The 17,235-nt window shown below is 42.7% G+C and overlaps 1 protein-coding gene across 3 annotated transcripts in view; it reads left to right on the top strand.

The window, feature by feature from the left end:
• The window catches only part of hdac5 (histone deacetylase 5), an 85,675-nt gene that overhangs the window by 62,866 nt on the left and 5,574 nt on the right, over positions 1-17,235 (top strand). For all 3 annotated transcript variants that reach the window (XM_072443668.1, XM_072443666.1, XM_072443667.1), the window contains 22 exons: positions 143-264; positions 783-914; positions 1,028-1,137; positions 1,802-1,918; positions 3,131-3,242; positions 3,351-3,464; positions 6,338-6,531; positions 6,609-6,727; positions 7,029-7,218; positions 10,509-10,623; positions 11,139-11,272; positions 11,964-12,084; positions 12,170-12,219; positions 12,791-12,898; positions 14,068-14,123; positions 14,277-14,364; positions 14,449-14,568; positions 15,166-15,263; positions 15,654-15,772; positions 15,870-16,003; positions 16,656-16,734; positions 16,813-16,981. In XM_072443668.1, coding sequence (XP_072299769.1) covers positions 143-264; positions 783-914; positions 1,028-1,137; positions 1,802-1,918; positions 3,131-3,242; positions 3,351-3,464; positions 6,338-6,531; positions 6,609-6,727; positions 7,029-7,218; positions 10,509-10,623; positions 11,139-11,272; positions 11,964-12,084; positions 12,170-12,219; positions 12,791-12,898; positions 14,068-14,123; positions 14,277-14,364; positions 14,449-14,568; positions 15,166-15,263; positions 15,654-15,772; positions 15,870-16,003; positions 16,656-16,734; positions 16,813-16,981 — 2,601 coding nt within the window. The remainder of the gene's footprint in view (positions 1-142; positions 265-782; positions 915-1,027; positions 1,138-1,801; positions 1,919-3,130; positions 3,243-3,350; positions 3,465-6,337; positions 6,532-6,608; positions 6,728-7,028; positions 7,219-10,508; positions 10,624-11,138; positions 11,273-11,963; positions 12,085-12,169; positions 12,220-12,790; positions 12,899-14,067; positions 14,124-14,276; positions 14,365-14,448; positions 14,569-15,165; positions 15,264-15,653; positions 15,773-15,869; positions 16,004-16,655; positions 16,735-16,812; positions 16,982-17,235) is intronic.

Raw genomic sequence — 17,235 nt, 5'->3', positions numbered from 1 at the left:
TAGCCACTTGCTTTACCTGCTTAGTCTCATTGTGCCTGTACAAGTGCGTTCTCGTTGCCCGCGCTGTGATCGCACAGTGAAGTTAAAGCCCAACACATTTAGTCCCCATGTTGAGGTAAATGTATTTTCAATGTGTCCACAGGGGAGGCCAGTACCCGTCACTGGAACAGAGCTCACCCCCACAGAGCAACACCCCGTCCTACAAACTGCCCCCTCTGCTGGGCAACTACGAGGGCAAAGATGACTTTCCGCTCCGCAAGACGGGTACAAACTGCTCAATATCCAGATGTGTTCAGTAGGAGGGTTTATGAATTCTTTGTGATTGCTTTTATCTATTTTTTTCTTCTCATTTATAAGTTAATTAAAGTTTACCAAGTTTTAACAACATTTTAATAGCACTTAAATAAATCATTTAGTACTTGCCCATGTTGTCAATAGCTTAAATAGTTGTATTGTGTAATGCTACCACCCATTAGCCCCTCATAAACTCAATTACTGAAGTGTAAACAATGTCTTATTCAGAATTTTACTACAAACCTTCAAATAGACAAAAGCCTGATTTAGTCTAATTGAATGCTACTTTCGAGACGCCGGCTTTAGCAGCTCTTTTATCTCGTAAAGCGTCTGCCAACATGGTCTGGCAGCCAAACGAGTGCCACGTCCGACCTGATGCTGGAAGAATAACCCTGTTCATTTAGAATTCCACAGATGAAACTGAAACAAAGAAGACCTGGTACCAAGTTACACCAATGACCAATTCATTCATCTTATCTTGTGTTTAGTGTCTGAGCCAAACCTGAAAGTGCGCTCCCGGTTGAAGCAGAAAGTTGCTGAGCGCCGGAGCTCTCCTCTCCTGCGCAGGAAAGATGGAACAGTCATCAGCACATTCAAAAAACGAGCCATAGAAATATCTGGTAAACAATCAGTTTGTTCATATGCAGCACTACGCTTGCTTCTGAATGTTTGAGGACCAGGTGTTTCAGGGTTGTGAATCTGAAATGTGTGTTCTGTGGTGTTTCTCTTCCAGTGTCGTCTCTGTGTAACAGCGCTCCTGGTTCAGGTCCCAGCAGTCCCAACAGCTCCAATTCAGCCATCGCCAATGGCAACACAGGATCAGTCCCAAACATTCAAACAGAGGTACACACATGCTCACATTATACACATTCTCTTTACATGAAATTAATTTCAATGGATTTCTGTTAAACTTAAAGGTGGTATGGACGATTTTTTTCAGCAAATTTTTTATCATATTTCCTCGTGGCGTGGATAAATCATTTGTCTGCCACGTATCAATCATAAAACGCACCTACCGCTCACCTGCAGCCGCGTGCGGTTCGTCCCCACGTTTCCGCGTGCCTAAGCGCATGGATCTATCATGATATAGTTCCCTCAGTGTACGGGGCAAAATGAAGACGGAGAAAGACAGTTTGAGCTGACGCAGAAGTGGACAGAAATCTACGGGAGACGAGCGATGCGATGCGCTCCGTTGCGCAAATAAACAAACGCACGTGTGTGTTGTATCAGTCCACACGGGGGAGTGGCATGTGCACTTCCGCCTGAGTTCGCAAATCGCCTAAAAATCGTCCATACCGCCTTTAAGTTAAACGTTCATACTAAGTAACACAATAATTATGTTGATTTGAAATATGAAGTGAAATTATACATTATAGACATAGTTAAAAAACGAGAACTAAAGATTAGCCAAGGGGGTTTACCAGGGTGCTAACTAAAGAAGCCTTAAGAACAAACGACTGTATACATTTACAACATATTGACAGAATGTGTGATGATGTGCCTATAGCTGAGATCTCTGCACCAGACGCTGGGGGCTGATGGGACATTGAGTCCGTTGAGTCTGTACACATCGCCCTCGTTGCCCAATATTTCCCTGGGACTCCCTGCCAACACACATATCACGGTAAGGCTCCTTCACACCTATGCTCCCACACACTCTCTTCTATAGACTCACAACATGCACAAATGGTCCGCAAATATGGCACGCCATATGCATTGTCAGGCACCCATATGCTTTGTATGTCTTCATTTGGCACACGGATTGTTCTGGTGAAAAGAAAATCACATAGATCAGATGGCTGATTTAGTCTTGATTGTAGGTCATCTCTAGATCCTTTGGCTCCCTAAGCATGATTTCAAATGTCAGCCCTGCTTCCACCTGCAGTAATACATAGCCTCATAGTGGCTACTTTTGTCACCATTACTTTTTGGGAAATTAGTAATAAAATCTGGATCCCATTTTCTCAGGTAGCTTTGAAGGCTCTATGGAGTATTTGAACTGCTGTATTTAGATAAACAAATGTATCTTTTACAATAGTTCATGTCATGCACTATGGTTGCAGCTGTGTTGTACATGCTGTTGATCGTGCCCTCTGCTGCCTCCTTCCTGTGCTATGCCATTGCGCTACTGCTCCAGGCTGCACTGTCTCTGAGCTCTGAACCTCACTCTGGAGCTTTGTGCTCATAATTCAGCCTATAAGAGATAGAAATAAATGCTGGCTAAAAGCTTAGCGGATGTAAAACACATTTTTTGGGATTCCAAACTGTCTCCAGAGCCTCATTTTTTGCACTATTTGCGGTCAATGATCAGATGCATGCACAAACTCAAAATTAAATACACCCATTTTAATCATCAAAACAGTGAACATGTTAAATTGTTTGCGTTGTTATCTTTTTTTTAAACAAGCAACATAGTTGTAGTGCTGGTATCAAAATTATTCTGGAAATTATACAAAAAATGACTCAATGGCTATATACAGCAGCCCACGATACCAATACTGTATCACCACATTTAGTATCGCGATATATTGATATTTTGGAAGACCCTTAGTTATGAATGGCTTAAACAAGACAGCTTTGTATGGATTGTATGTCTCTAATATTGGTAGTTTTTGATTATATTTATCCTCTTTCATCCTATCAAATCACTTATTTTATCTTACGTAAAATATTTTTTTTTATTTTTTTTTATTTTCTTATTCAGTTAATTTGATTGTATTTCTGTTTCTGTCATTTATTTGTGATTTTAATGCATTTTTCCTGCCGTGTGAAGCACCTTGAGTTGCCTTGTGTATGAAATGTGCTCTACAAATAAACTTGCCTTACTTTACCCCAGACATCACAAAAATTGACGGCACAACAGGAAGCAGAGCGTCAAGCCATCCAATCACTACGAGGGGGCGGGGCTCTAACGGGGACGTTTCTCTCCACGTCCTCACTACCTGCAGGTACCAAATATAATGCTAATAAGAAAAAAATACACAAAGATCTGTAAAATCATGTTACAAAATGCTCTTAAATTAAAAAAGAATAAAAACTCATATTTGTCTCTTCAGGTGTTGGCCATGATGTTGAGAATCCACCCCCCAGTTCCCATTCCACCCATTCCTCTTTGTTGCAACACGTGTTACTGCTGGAACAAGCCCGGCAGCAGAATGCCATGCTTGCAGGTACACACACTTTTGTTAAATCAAATCAAATCAAATCAATTTATTTTTGTAAGGCCCAAAATCACAACAACAGTTGCCTCTGAGGGCCACAGGGAGAAATGAATCAACAATGTCTGTGGTGGCGATGGAGTCAGACAATGTCTGTGGTGGCGATGAAGTCAGACAATGTCTGTGGTGGCGAGGGACGATGTCCCAGGTCCTCTGTCCTTAGACTCTCCTTCTCGGCCAGGAAAAACTACAAAAAAAACCTCTTTGGGAAAAAAGCGTAGAAACCTGGAGGAGTTCCAGTGAAGGAGAGATCCGACTCTCACAGACGGACAGACGGACACGAGGAGACTGGAGCTGGACCCACTCTTCAGGCAGATGAGCAGACTTCAGAGAATTCATGGTCAAGTCGACACATTGATCACTTAAACTGGGACTAAAGCTGTTCTCAGCAGGATCACATGACATGTCACTGAATATTGGCTCTATTATTTCTTTGAATTTTGAGATAGATTTTTCAGATATTGTCCTTTTCATTATAACTTTATTTTGTGGGACTGGATGATCTTTAAGAATAAACTGAAAGGTAATTAGGTTAAGGGCCAGACCAACATCACATGATCTCTCTCTGGAGTCTGCATGTCCTCCTCGTGTTCCCGTGGGTTCTCTCCGGGATCTCCGGCTTCATCCCACCATCCAAAGACATGCATGTGTTAGTCTCTGTGTTAACCCTGCCACGAGCTGCCCCGCCTTAAGGCCCAAAGGCACTGAGATAGGCTCCAGTCACCCACGACCCCGAACGGTAGAAAATGAATGAATGAATATGTGTATATACATCTGATGGGCCAGTGTCCATCAGAGTGACATATACCAAGGAGATGCTCTGTCCCCACTGCTGTTAGTATGCATAGGTCTGAACCCTCCAGCCAAATAATCGACAAAACTGGCTATCAGTCACCCCCTCTACATGGATGACATGGAGCTGTATGCTAAGAGAGACGTCACTCATCCACATGACCAGGATCTACAGCGCTGAAATAGTCAGATGGTGACAAAGAGAGGGAAGATAGTCCACACAGAAGGGGTCTCTTTCCCAGAAGGAACAATAGCAGACATTAAGAATAGTTACAAGTACCTTGGAATACCACAGGCAAATGGCAACCTAGAAGAGGTAACAAGGAAAGCAGCAACAGCCAAATACCTACAACAACTAAGAACACAAACAAGTCCTGGGCAATAAAGGTGAAGCTCCTGACCATGCATGGAGGGTCCCACCCCAAATCCAGCACCCTGAGACTGTACACTACCCGTAAGGAAGGAGGCCTGAGACTAGTGAGTGTGGGAGCCACTATCCAGGAGGAAACATCCAAGATCCACAAGTACATCAAAGACAAGGCCTCAACAGATGACGTGCTCAGTGAATGTCTCAGACACTGGGGAACAGAGGATGAGGTGCTGGATGAGGGACCATCATGGGAGAACAAGCCCCTTCATGGGATGTACCATCGGAACATAACTGAAGTGGCTGATATCAAGAAATCCTACTATTGGCTAGAGCGGAGCACAGAGGTCCTCATCATGTCTGCACAGGAACAGGACCTGAACACCAGAGCTATAGAGGCCCAGATCTACCTCACCAGACAAGACCCAAGTGTAGACTGAGCAAAGAGACAATCCAGCACATCACTGCAGCATTCATGCAGCACCATAACCAAGAGGCTGGCATAGTGTACAGGAACATCTGTGTGAGGAACAGCTGTGTGAGGAACATCTGTGTGAGGAACATCTGTGTGAAGAACATCAAGAAGGAAAATGATGGGGATGTAACAGGGGGATGAAGTGTAGTCAATGGGGTAGAGGAGGCTAGGGGAGGGGCAGGTCATAGGCTTTGGTGAAGAGGTATGTTTTTAGGTGGGATTTAAATGTTGTGAGTGAGTGTTGTGTGAGGAACATCTGTGTGAGGAACATCTGTGTGAGGAACATCTGTGTGAAGAACATCTGTGTGAGGAACATCTGTGTGAAGAACATCTGTGTGAGGAACATCTGTGTGAGGAACATCTGTGTGAAGAACATCTGTGTGAGGAACATCTGTGTGAGGAACATCTGTGTGAGGAACATCTGTGTGAGGAACATCTGTGTGAGGAACATCTGTGTGAAGAACATCTGTGCAGAAGTAGTAGTATGTAGTATGCAGAAGTCTGTATGGACTAGACAGCCCAAGGTCAAAGAGGGAAACATCTCCAAAGGTGGTGGAGCATGACCGAGGCAAGGTCCTGTGGGACTTTAAGATAGAGACTGACAGAAAAGTATTGGCAAACCAACAGACATCGTGGTGGTGGATAAACAGCAGAGGAAAGCTGTTGTGGTTGACATGGCAACACCAAGTGATGGCAACATCAGGAAAAAGGAACATGAGAAACTGGAGAGACACCAAGGGCTCAGAGAGGAGCTGGAGAAGGTGTGGAAGGTGCAGAAGTGGTGCCCGTGGTCATCAGAGCACACACACGCACATACATATATCTATTTATATATATATATATATATTTATATATACTGTATATATATATATATATATATATATATATATATACTGTATATATACTATATATATATATATATATATATATACTAAATATATATACACTATATATATACTATATATATATATATATATATATATATATATATACTGTATATATATATATATATTTAGTATATATACAGTATATATATACAGTATATATATATATATACAGTATATATATATATATATATATATATATATATATATATATATATATATATATATATAGTATATATATATATATATATATGGATTGATAGATTAAATAGAATTGTATGTAGTAAATATGCCTCTATACCCACAGTCCCCATGTATAGCCAGTCACCGTTGGTTACCGCTGAACGAGGTGTGTCCAGCAGCATGCGTCCGGTCAACAAGCTGCCCCGCCACCGTCCCCTGTCCCGCACCCAGAGTGCCCCTCTGCCACAGACGCCTCAGGCCCTGCAGCAGCTCGTGGTCCAACAGCAACACCAGCACTTCCTGGAGAAACACTACAAGGTATATATATTATATATTATATCCTCCCCTAATCGCAAAAGGGTTCAGCGACATTAACATAGTGACTGTGTGTTCAGATGTTGTCCAAGGGGACGGAGCTTCCTAGGCCGCCACCCACACATCCTGAAGAAACGGAGGAGGAGCTAATCGAGACCAATGACATGCAGGATGAAGATATCGGGACAAGGCATTACAGGTATGGGAATGTTCATGTTTAATACAGAAAATGGTGTACTTTATGCTATTTTAGATTGCCTGTAACTGTTTTTCTACACCGCATAGATGTGTATGATATAGCCAAATTGACTATTTTTAATGTGGAAAAAAAGTATTGCTTTACCTTTCCCCCCACATTTTTATATAGAAGTAAAAATAAAGAAGCTTAAACTTGATTTGATTTACACAATGAGTTTGGTGTTAGAAGTTGCCCTGTGGAGCACTTCTACAGATCGTATTGTGCTGATATTACATTGAATTAGCTCCGCTGTTGTTTCCAGGCTTCAGAAGGACGGGTCTGATGAGAGCATGCCCTCCTCGGAGCAGTTGGGGGTGCACGTGAAGGGCGAGGAGGAGCGAGGGAGCGTGCATGTGAAAGGAGAGAGCACAGAGAGTGAGCTGGACGAGGAGGAAGAGGACGATGACGTCATTCAGCTGAGGGAGGGCGATGAAGAGGAGCGATACAGTCAGGTGTGTGGACCTCACACCATAATGCAGCACTCTGAGCCAAAATCTGCTGTTACTTACTGGTACTTTACTTACTAAGCTTTCAAATGATCTAAACACTGTTGTTAAACCCGTTTGGAATCAGTCCTATTTAATTTACCTGCTAGCAGTAAGATGTCCTGCTTTTAAATTTGCACTATATTTGTATTACTTGAAAGGGTATTTTGACTTTGGGTTATTGCATCCGGTTTATAACAGCAGTTGCACTCGACAACCACCTCATTTAAGTCGGTGGTGGTGATATTGGTCAGTTCTACTTCATTTCCAGCTGAACTCATTGAGGTGCACTTTGTCTATGGTTAAAACGCCACAGCGTGTGTTTACGCAGCGTCATAAACACAGAGGATGAATCACAGCGTGCATCATTGGCCCACCTCTGCTGCTCAGAACCTGGCTCCAGCTCCGTGGCAGAGGTAGTTGTGCGCTAGTGTTGTGACTCATCTCAGAAAGTGTTGGCCCGCGCCGTCAGCTCCTTCAGGTGTTTCTCACCCTCCCACAACTGTCTTCACAGTCTATTAATGTGTGATGTATAGATGATATCAATACAGTATTCTTTTGCTTTGTGGTAAAATAGAACATTTATCCTCATTTTGTTCGTACACGACCAAAAAGAAACTGTATCTATCACATAAAGCTTCCAGTCTAGATAGTTTGATAGCAAACCGAATTTGCTCATTGAAGATTTGAACTGAAAGGGATCCATAAGTTGGATAATGCTCTAGAGCAGTGATTCTCAAACTGTGGTATGTGGGCTCCTTCAGGTGCAGTTCAAATATTTGCTGAAGATGAAGCCAATTTCAAGCTGAAGTTAAGCAGCAACATGCTTCCTACATTTGCTTCTTTGTAACATATAATAATAATATAAAATGCTAACAGAAGACATTCCTGAATTGGCTGCCAATTTAAAGTCAAACTAATTCGTTATATATCAGTGTTGAGTGGGTGCTGCATGATTGACAGCTGAGCTGACGGGCGGCTGGAGAGTCAGTGTTTTAATAGGGCTATTGAAAAGTGACGGCCACATCATGTTGCATTTACTAGTCTGACTAATTGACATTTAAATGACAAGATCTCTGAGAAAGAGTATTGACTTGTAGAGAGTGGAGGGGAGTGTGAAAAGCAAAGCTGCTTGTGGTTTGACTGACTAGGAACAGAAATAGATACATTTGGCATAAATACATGATGTGTGAATTGCAGTTTATTGTAGGTCATTTTATCATGGCTGTTTTTAAACCCCAGCTCTCACAAGAGGAAATGTGTATCCTTTAGCTCAGTTCAAGATACATATGCAAAATACATTTTCCCTCACCAAAAAACATACCTGTACCTGTATTTAACTTAGCACAATACACAGTTGTACTTAATTATGATGTCATAAATGGATATCCAGAGGTTTCCCGTGTTTTTTTTTTAAAGTCCCAAAATCATGGCCAGCTCTGGGCACTCCGCTCTTTAACACAGTATGCTCATTAGCATGTGCTTATATAAATTGGCTCTTGTTTATTTCGCCAATCCTGATGAGGCTACGCCTGACTAGTAAGTCATTATACATTCATTTAAGATCTAAAACTTGAGATACCAATAAAGGAACAGAAGAGCTGGTTTTCAGACCAATAGACCACAATATGAATCTAAAATAGCTAAAAATAATAATGAACATGTCTATTGCCGTGAATAGCAGTAGAGTTGTATTTACGTGTGGTGATGCGGTTAGCACTCTCGCCTCACAGTAAGAGGGTTTAGGCGAGTGGGGCCCTTTTGTGTGGGGTTTGCCTGTGCTGTCTGCAGGTTTCCCCCGGGGGCACCAGGTGTTAAACACATGTACAAAAGGCCCCCTCTGGGGCCAGAACTCCCCTGAAAAGAAGATTCCACATTTCAGTGGAATTATCCTAAATAAAGGTCAATAGAAATGTATAAAATATTGGCTATGTGACGATCATTTTCAGTCTGAATTATTTTTTGAATAATCGCAAGTTAGTACAGAAAAGTAGGGAGCAGTAAGGGAAAGGTGAAGGTGAGCTTCAGACATACAGGATTACTCAAACATGCATGAATCAATTCAAATACAACTTTGAATAAACTGATGGTGAGTAAACACTGTTAAAACATGGTTTAATGTTCATAACAGTTGAGTTTCCTAAAGTGTCCCCTTTAACAATATGCAGCTTCTATACAGTCACATGGAATACACTTTATGCACATGTTTATTGTCCTTCCTTTAAGCACAATGTGAATTTTTCGGACTGATGTTTTTGGTTTGTTATAACACCAAAACAAGACTGATTTGTGCTGAAGAGATTTTAAACTCTTTAAATGGTCCAAAAACATCTAACTGCATCTGCTCTCTCTCTTGGGAAAGGACATGTGCCTTGATAATTGCCTTGTATAAATATCCACACTTGCACTTTCTGAGCACAACTCTTTGACCTTTACGTACATCGATGGCCCTCGCCGATGACACTACTCGAATGCCTGACTCCAGAAGAATTTGTTTGAGTTCCAAATCCATCATCAATTTGTACTTTTCATGCAGTGGAGGGTGAGTCATCGGCATCGAGCGCTGACATTTCACAGAAAGAGGGGGTAAAAAGTGGGATTTGAATGTAAATGTTGGTGTGTGCTGCAGCATTTTTGTCATTAGTGCACTTTTCAAAAGTGTGAGAGCATCGATGTAGGGTGTCAGTCCAGCTGTACGTTCGACACACGGCAGTGACATCATCAAGCGGTGACTCAACCCCTGGACGCGCTGCTGTGGAGCTGTGTATTTGTGTGCATTTTTAGTTGTCCACCCACTCCTGATGAGTCACCTCCAGCACAGCAGGGCCACAGCAACGCCAGCTATATATAGATAAAGTGGAGATGTAGGAGGAGTCGCTCAAAGTGGCTAAAAGACAATGGTCATCACAACGTCCAGACTGCAGGGACTGCACTGTCATCTAATGTCTAATGTGGAGCTATACATTAACCAGGATGTGTCCCCTCTGTCTCTTCAAAGTGGACTACTGAGTGTCAATCATGGTTAGAAAATGATCAGGCATTTAAACACAGGGCTTTACATTGACACCATCAGAAGTGATGTTGTCACACTGTTGAAGTCTAAATAATGATATTTTATAGAGCTGTGAGGTCTGATGACGCAAACACAAAGTGAGTTAAATGTTTTTGGCCTCGGTTCTGTATGAATCCAGTGAATGAAGTGTGCTTTCATTAATGCTTCAGGGATGAGTCATAACTTTCTCTTTTTTTCCCATCAGGCCTTGCATCAGGTCGGAGCGTTCCAGTCAGCGCTGCCCCACAGAACTCTGGGTAGAACGCAGTCATCTCCCGCTCCAGCGATTGTCAGCCCCATCAAGCATCTCTTCACCACCGGTCAGTGTGCCGCCTGTTCAGCTGGGCTGTGATTGGTTGACACCTTCACTTTAACGCCGCTAACATACGCCACAGGGCTTGTTGCCTAGCAACAGAGAGCTAACAGTGTGCCGTCCAGCATCTCAAGTGAACAAAGTGGACTGAAATATAGTCCATTATTTAATCATATTTATTGTTTGTCACTCATTTCCTCCTCCGGCATAGAGGTCACTGCTGTTCACGTTTGTTAAGATGACATTATATTCTCAAATGTCCCCGAGTCCTTCCACAATGAAAAATACTCAGCTAGAGACATTTTTAGCTGGAATAATACTATATTGTTGGATTTCATTACATTTGTCACATAAGTTAAACGTTTTATCTTGAGTGTGATGAATGAGGGTCTGTACATTTGCTGCATTAGAATCTTATTGATATGTGGATAAGAATGGTTATTATCACGAAGCAGGCTGTAATTTTCCCCCAAGAAGAGTGAATGTTTCAGTATTAAAGGATTAAAGCGCTGGTGTCTGCAGGTCTTGTTTACGACAGTCTGATGCTGAAGCACCAGTGCGTCTGTGGGAACGCTCACATCCACCCGGAGCACGCCGGCCGAGTGCAGAGCATCTGGTCCCGACTGCAGGAGACCGGCCTGCTCAGCCGCTGCGAGGTACAGCACCACACGCCAAGTATGAGAAGAACTTTTCAAGCACAGCAGCAGCTACCTTCAGTTTGAAATGATTAGGATGTAAGACAGACATGATCCATAGAAACTGTATTGACATAATGACATGCCTCTTGACGTTAAGGACATGGATGTAAAAGAGTTGTAATATGAGAAAAAAAAAGGTTTGGTTTGAAACTCTTATCTTACTCTTATTTATGTATTCAAAGCATCCATGTTTTAAAATCCACTGTAGATTAGACAAGTGGCTTTGCTGTATAATCCTGAGTATATTGTGTATAATATAAAATACTGCATAATGCTTATTATAAAAATGAAAAATACAGCCGTTTCACATTTGTCTGGTAAAACACATGTAAAGTTTAACTCGCCCACCTCTTGGAGAAAATATTGTAATAACAATTAAAAGCCCATTAATTTCACTGCCCCATATTGACTGTAGTCAAATGAGAGCAAAATAATTCAAATAGCACTCTTTTTCATGACTCAAAAGTTGATGCAGAGCACTTTGGCAACTTCTGGTACTAACAGCGCTCTCCTGAAAGCACTCACAGAATGATTGCTGAAGGCATAATCTGAATACATGCATAATGTTGCCCCATCTGTTTGAAAATACTGTTTCTCTGTGATATCTGAGTATATCCTGTTGTACTCCTCTGTGTCTGTGTGCGAGCAGAGGATCCGTGGGAGGAAGGCTTCTTTGGACGAGATCCAGACGGTCCATTCAGAGTTCCACACTCTGCTCTACGGCACCAGTCCGCTCAACCGACACAAACTGGACCACAAGAAGCTGCTAGGTACGGCTCCTTCTGCCTGTCTGCCCGGGTTAGACACTCAGCCATCTATTCACACTGATCCATAACATGTGCTCGCTTTGTCCAGGTCCAATCAGCCAGAAGATGTACGCTGTTCTCCCCTGCGGTGGCATCGGGGTAAGAGCCTGTGGATGTGGATGTAGTTTATGTCGTATTAAAGCTCCAGGACGGCTGTGGCCACTCCCACCAAAAAGTGGCAACTGGAGATTTCATGAACAAGTGTCCCGCTATAGTTTAATGTTGTTTAACCTTGTAAAGTGCTATTTATTTCAACTGCAAAATGAGAATTGACATTGACTTGGTGTAAGCATTTCGACTTCACTCAACATGACCTACACAAACGTACATTCTCTACGGATTATTGGATAATTGTTATTAAGTAAATCAGGTCAGCCGACAAAAAAAGTCTGAATTGGCGTCTGTACGATTAGTGCTGTGGTTCAGTTACGGTGAGAATGTGAACAAACAACAACCTGAAGTGATGGACAAAAAGGAGAACATTGTTTACATTTACAAACCATGAAAAATACATTTTTATACCTTTTGTTCCTGTAGTTTTTAGCGTAGCGTAGTTTTCCATTTTTAGTTCAACACAATCTTCTTTTATTGTACAACACTTACACAAAAATAATAATGCATGGCTAATATGGATGCTCCACCTGTATAAACCCTGCACTGCCCCCTGCAGGTGGACAGTGACACGGTGTGGAACGAGATGCACTCGTCTGCGGCTGTGAGAATGGCAGTGGGATCTGTCATTGAACTGGCCTTTAGAGTGGCAGCGGGGGAGCTCAAGGTAACACACACACACGCACACACACACACACACACACACACACACACACACAGAGACACACACACACACAGAGACACACACACACACACAGAAACACACACGCGCACACACACACACACACACACAGAGACACACACACACACACACAGAGACACACACACACACAGAGACACACACACACACACACAGAGACACACACACACACTCACACACTCACACACACACACACACAGAGACACACACACACACATACAGACACACATACAGACACAGACACACACATACAGACACACAGACACAGACACACACACACACACACACACACACACACAGAGACACACGCATACAGACACACACACGCACACATACACACACACATACACACACATACAGACATAGACACACACACACACACACACACACACTCCTTTTGTGTGCACATTAATGGCAGGACAAGGCCAGAACACTCATTACAAAGCTTATATTGTTACAAAGCTTATATGTTACAAAGCTTATATGTTACAAAGCTTATATGTTACAAAGCTTATATTGTTACAAAGCTTATATTTAAGGAATACGTTAAAGCAATGAGGCCTTTGAGTGATTATTTCAAAATTTCCGATCCCGATGTTATTCCAGCCTCGTTCCCTGTAATGGCCGCTCCAGGGCTTTGTACAAAGCTGTTTTCAAATCAAAATCTGAAAATAATTATTTTTACTACATAATTCTACAAAGCTATCAACCTAGAGAGGCTTTAATTAAGACTGTGACTTTATGCTGATTGCCTGTGAGTGTTGTGTTATTGTTGTGCTTTTGTACTGCTCCCTCTCACTGAGGACGTGCTTGTAAAAGACATGCTTCATCTCTTTTTATCCTGGTTAAATTAATGCTAAATTAAAAAAATATATAATAATTAAATAAATCTACGGGTAGAACCAAAAGTGCTAAAACAATCAATTCTAAATGGGTACAACCAATTATTAAGCGTTAAAATGTTTCTGGTCAAAATCCACATATTGAGGCTAATTTGTTTTAGTAACTGCACAGAGATTAGGATAATACTGAATACTAATTTATATATTTGCAAATGTATTCTATTATGACATGTACAAATGATTTATTACATTTCTACGTTCTAAACTGTCTTTGTGTTTGTTGTGTTTTACCAGAATGGATTTGCAGTGGTGCGACCACCAGGGCACCATGCAGAGGAGTCCACCGCCATGTCAGTACAATTATACTTTAGATCTAATAATAATAATAATAACTTTTATTTATATAGTGCTTTTCAGTGACCCAAAGACGCTGAAGATCTCTTCATATTGTTCTCTAAACAGTGCTCTAAACATTTGAATCTGTTTTCCACCTATGGCCACAGGGGCTTTTGCTTCTTCAACTCAGTCGCCATCACAGCCAAGTTACTGCGACAGAAACTGGGAGTGGGCAAAGTCCTCATAGTCGACTGGGTGAGATACTGACCATAACAAACTGTTTCACGTTGAACCTCTTTCGTAATTTAGGAGAATTCTAAATGCACATCTTTGCTGCAGGACATTCACCATGGCAACGGGACCCAACAAGCGTTCTACAGTGACCCCAATGTCCTCTACATCTCCCTGCACCGATACGACGACGGGAACTTCTTCCCCGGCAGCGGCGCCCCTGAGGAGGTACTGTTAGTACTGTAGTACTGTTAGTACTGTAGTACTGTTAGTACTGTTAGTGCTGTTAGTGCTGTTAGTACTGTTAGTACTCTTAGTGCTGTTAGTACTGTTAGTACTGTTTGTACTGTTAGTAGTGTTAGTACTGTTTGGACTGTTAGTACTGCTAGTACTGTTAGTACTGTTAGTACTGTAGTACTGTTAGTACTGTTGATACTGTTAGTACTGTAGTACTGTTAGTACTGTTAGTGCTGTTAGTGCTGTTAGTACTGTTAGTACTCTTAGTGCTGTTAGTACTGTTAGTACTGTTAGTACTGTAGTACTGTTAGTGCTGTTAGTGCTGTTTGTACTGTTAGTACTGTAGTACTGTTAGTACTGTTAGTACTGTTTGTACTGTTAGTACTGTTAGTACTGTTAGTACTGTTAGTGCTGTACAGTACACACACAAGCTCGTAGTAACAGTACACACACGAGCTCGTAGTAACAGTACACACACGAGTTCGTAGTAACAGTACACATGAGCTCATAGTAACAGTACACACACAAGCTCGTAGTAACAGTACACACACGAGCTCGTAGTAACAGTACACACACGTGTTTCTGCAGGTGGGATCCGGAGCAGGTTTGGGCTTCAACGTAAACATCGCATGGACTGGAGGAGTAGACCCACCTATGGGGGACGTGGAGTACCTCACTGCTTTTAGGTAAACTCTACAATAATTAAGTTACATTTACTGTACAGCATTTAAATTTCACTTTTCTTCTAACAAGACAGTTGTATATTCACCTTCAGGTGAAACATGCAGAAACAAACCTATAAGCTATTGCTTGTATACCACTGTCTTAGAAGAAAAGTGAAGTGTTGTACAGTATAGTTGTATAGTATATATACTATATAACACGTGCTGCTGCTGGCTGGGCTCTTTGTGCTGGAGGTGTGATCTGTCTGTGAGCACACACAGGTAAAGCAGTGTCAGCGCGCTGTGAAGCTGTGAACAAAGGCGACTGTGAAGTAACACTTTTGCAGTGTGAGAAGAAGGGATGCCCTCCCAAAGTGACGTTTAACAACATGAGCTGTAATGTTTGTGTCTCAGGAGTGTGGTGATGCCCATCGCCCAGCAGTTCAGCCCGGACGTGGTGCTGGTGTCCGCGGGCTTTGACGCAGTGGAGGGGCACCAGTCTCCTCTGGGCGGGTACAAGGTCTCAGCTAAATGTAAGAGCTTACCCGGTAACCACAGCAACCCGAGGGTGCCTGGTCCATATGCCCTGTGATGGAGTGTCATATTTACATGGTTGTTGTTTGTGGGTAGGTTTCGGTCTGCTGACACAGCTCCTGATGAGTCTGGCCAGTGGGCGGGTTGTCATGGCGCTGGAGGGCGGTCATGACCTCACTGCCATCTGTGACGCCTCTGAGGCGTGTGTGTCTGCACTGCTGGGAGAGCCGGTGAGACACAGCACCCATGCCACACAGCACCCATGCCACACAGCACCCATGCCACACAGCACCCATGCCACACAGCACCCATGCCACGACCACTCGTCTTTATATGGGTCACATTCACCACTCAGAGACACAGTAGATTTGGAGGAGATAAAACATCGTGACCGTCCCAAATGTAACACACCATAAGCAGCTAAGACTTTGTACAATCACTCGATCATGGCCACAGCGTCTTCATTCTCACTCCCTCTCAGAGTGGCACCTGTCAGATTCAGGTGCACAGCCTCTTCTCCGGGCCATCAGAGAGCGAACCTGACTCTTCCCTTTATCCAGGGCTGCGTAAAGCGCCTTCAAGTCATTTCATCAAATTTGTCACTCGAAACCACCGCAAAGTTCCTCCAGCCGCTCTAGTGTTTTATGCTGTGTCAAGTTTACATATTATATTATACAATACAATTAACTCCTGGTTCTGCGTTCCGTAGCTGCATGGTGCCATCTAGTGTTATAGCATTATACTGCACTTTGGACATACATTTGTAACACTCGTTTAAAACAGTTTGGTATGAAGTATTATTGACTACTATAGCACACAGTATATGGTACACATTAGTTGTACAGAGTGATCTCATGTGTTTTGTTGCTGTTCTGGTGTCAGTGCGAGTCCTTCCAGTGGCCTCAGGAGCAGCCGTGTCCAAAGGCGTGCTTGTCCCTGGAGGCCGTAATAGACATCCAGAGTAAGCACTTTGTTTGCTTTTGTACGGCTTTTCTTCAGTGTCGTGTGCACGAGGCGCTCTAACTGTGGTGTCCCTCAGGTAAACACTGGCCCTGTCTGCACAGCCTGTCCCAGTCCACAGGACACATGCAGCTGGACAGTCCTCAGGGCCAGTCTGAGAGGGACGAGGCAGAGACGGTCAGTGCGATGGCGTCTCTCAGTGTGGACGTGGAGACCAGCCCTGCTTCTGACAGCTCCCACACCAGCAGGTCTGGACCACACTCTCACAGTCACATCACTGCCAAACATGTTCTACTCCATTTACCTGACTGGGGTCTTAAGTACTTATCTTATTCCCTTTGCTGTTATTGACTATTTAAATGAAATTCCACTCACAGCCCCAAATGTGTCAGCTCAGCCTTTTCATGGGTTTCAGTCTTATTTGTTGTCACTGTCATTTTGAAGACGTCACAAACAATGTAAATAACCTATAATGTAAATAATCTATTTTCATGTATGCCTG

The sequence above is a fragment of the Eucyclogobius newberryi genome, unplaced genomic scaffold, assembly GCF_026437365.1.
Source record: "Eucyclogobius newberryi isolate DKJ021-1_F unplaced genomic scaffold, fEucNew1.0.hap1 SCAF_13, whole genome shotgun sequence".
Taxonomy (NCBI): domain Eukaryota; kingdom Metazoa; phylum Chordata; class Actinopteri; order Gobiiformes; family Gobiidae; genus Eucyclogobius; species Eucyclogobius newberryi.
Note: the sequence above shows the minus strand (reverse complement) of the source record. Positions and strands in the feature narration are given on the sequence as shown.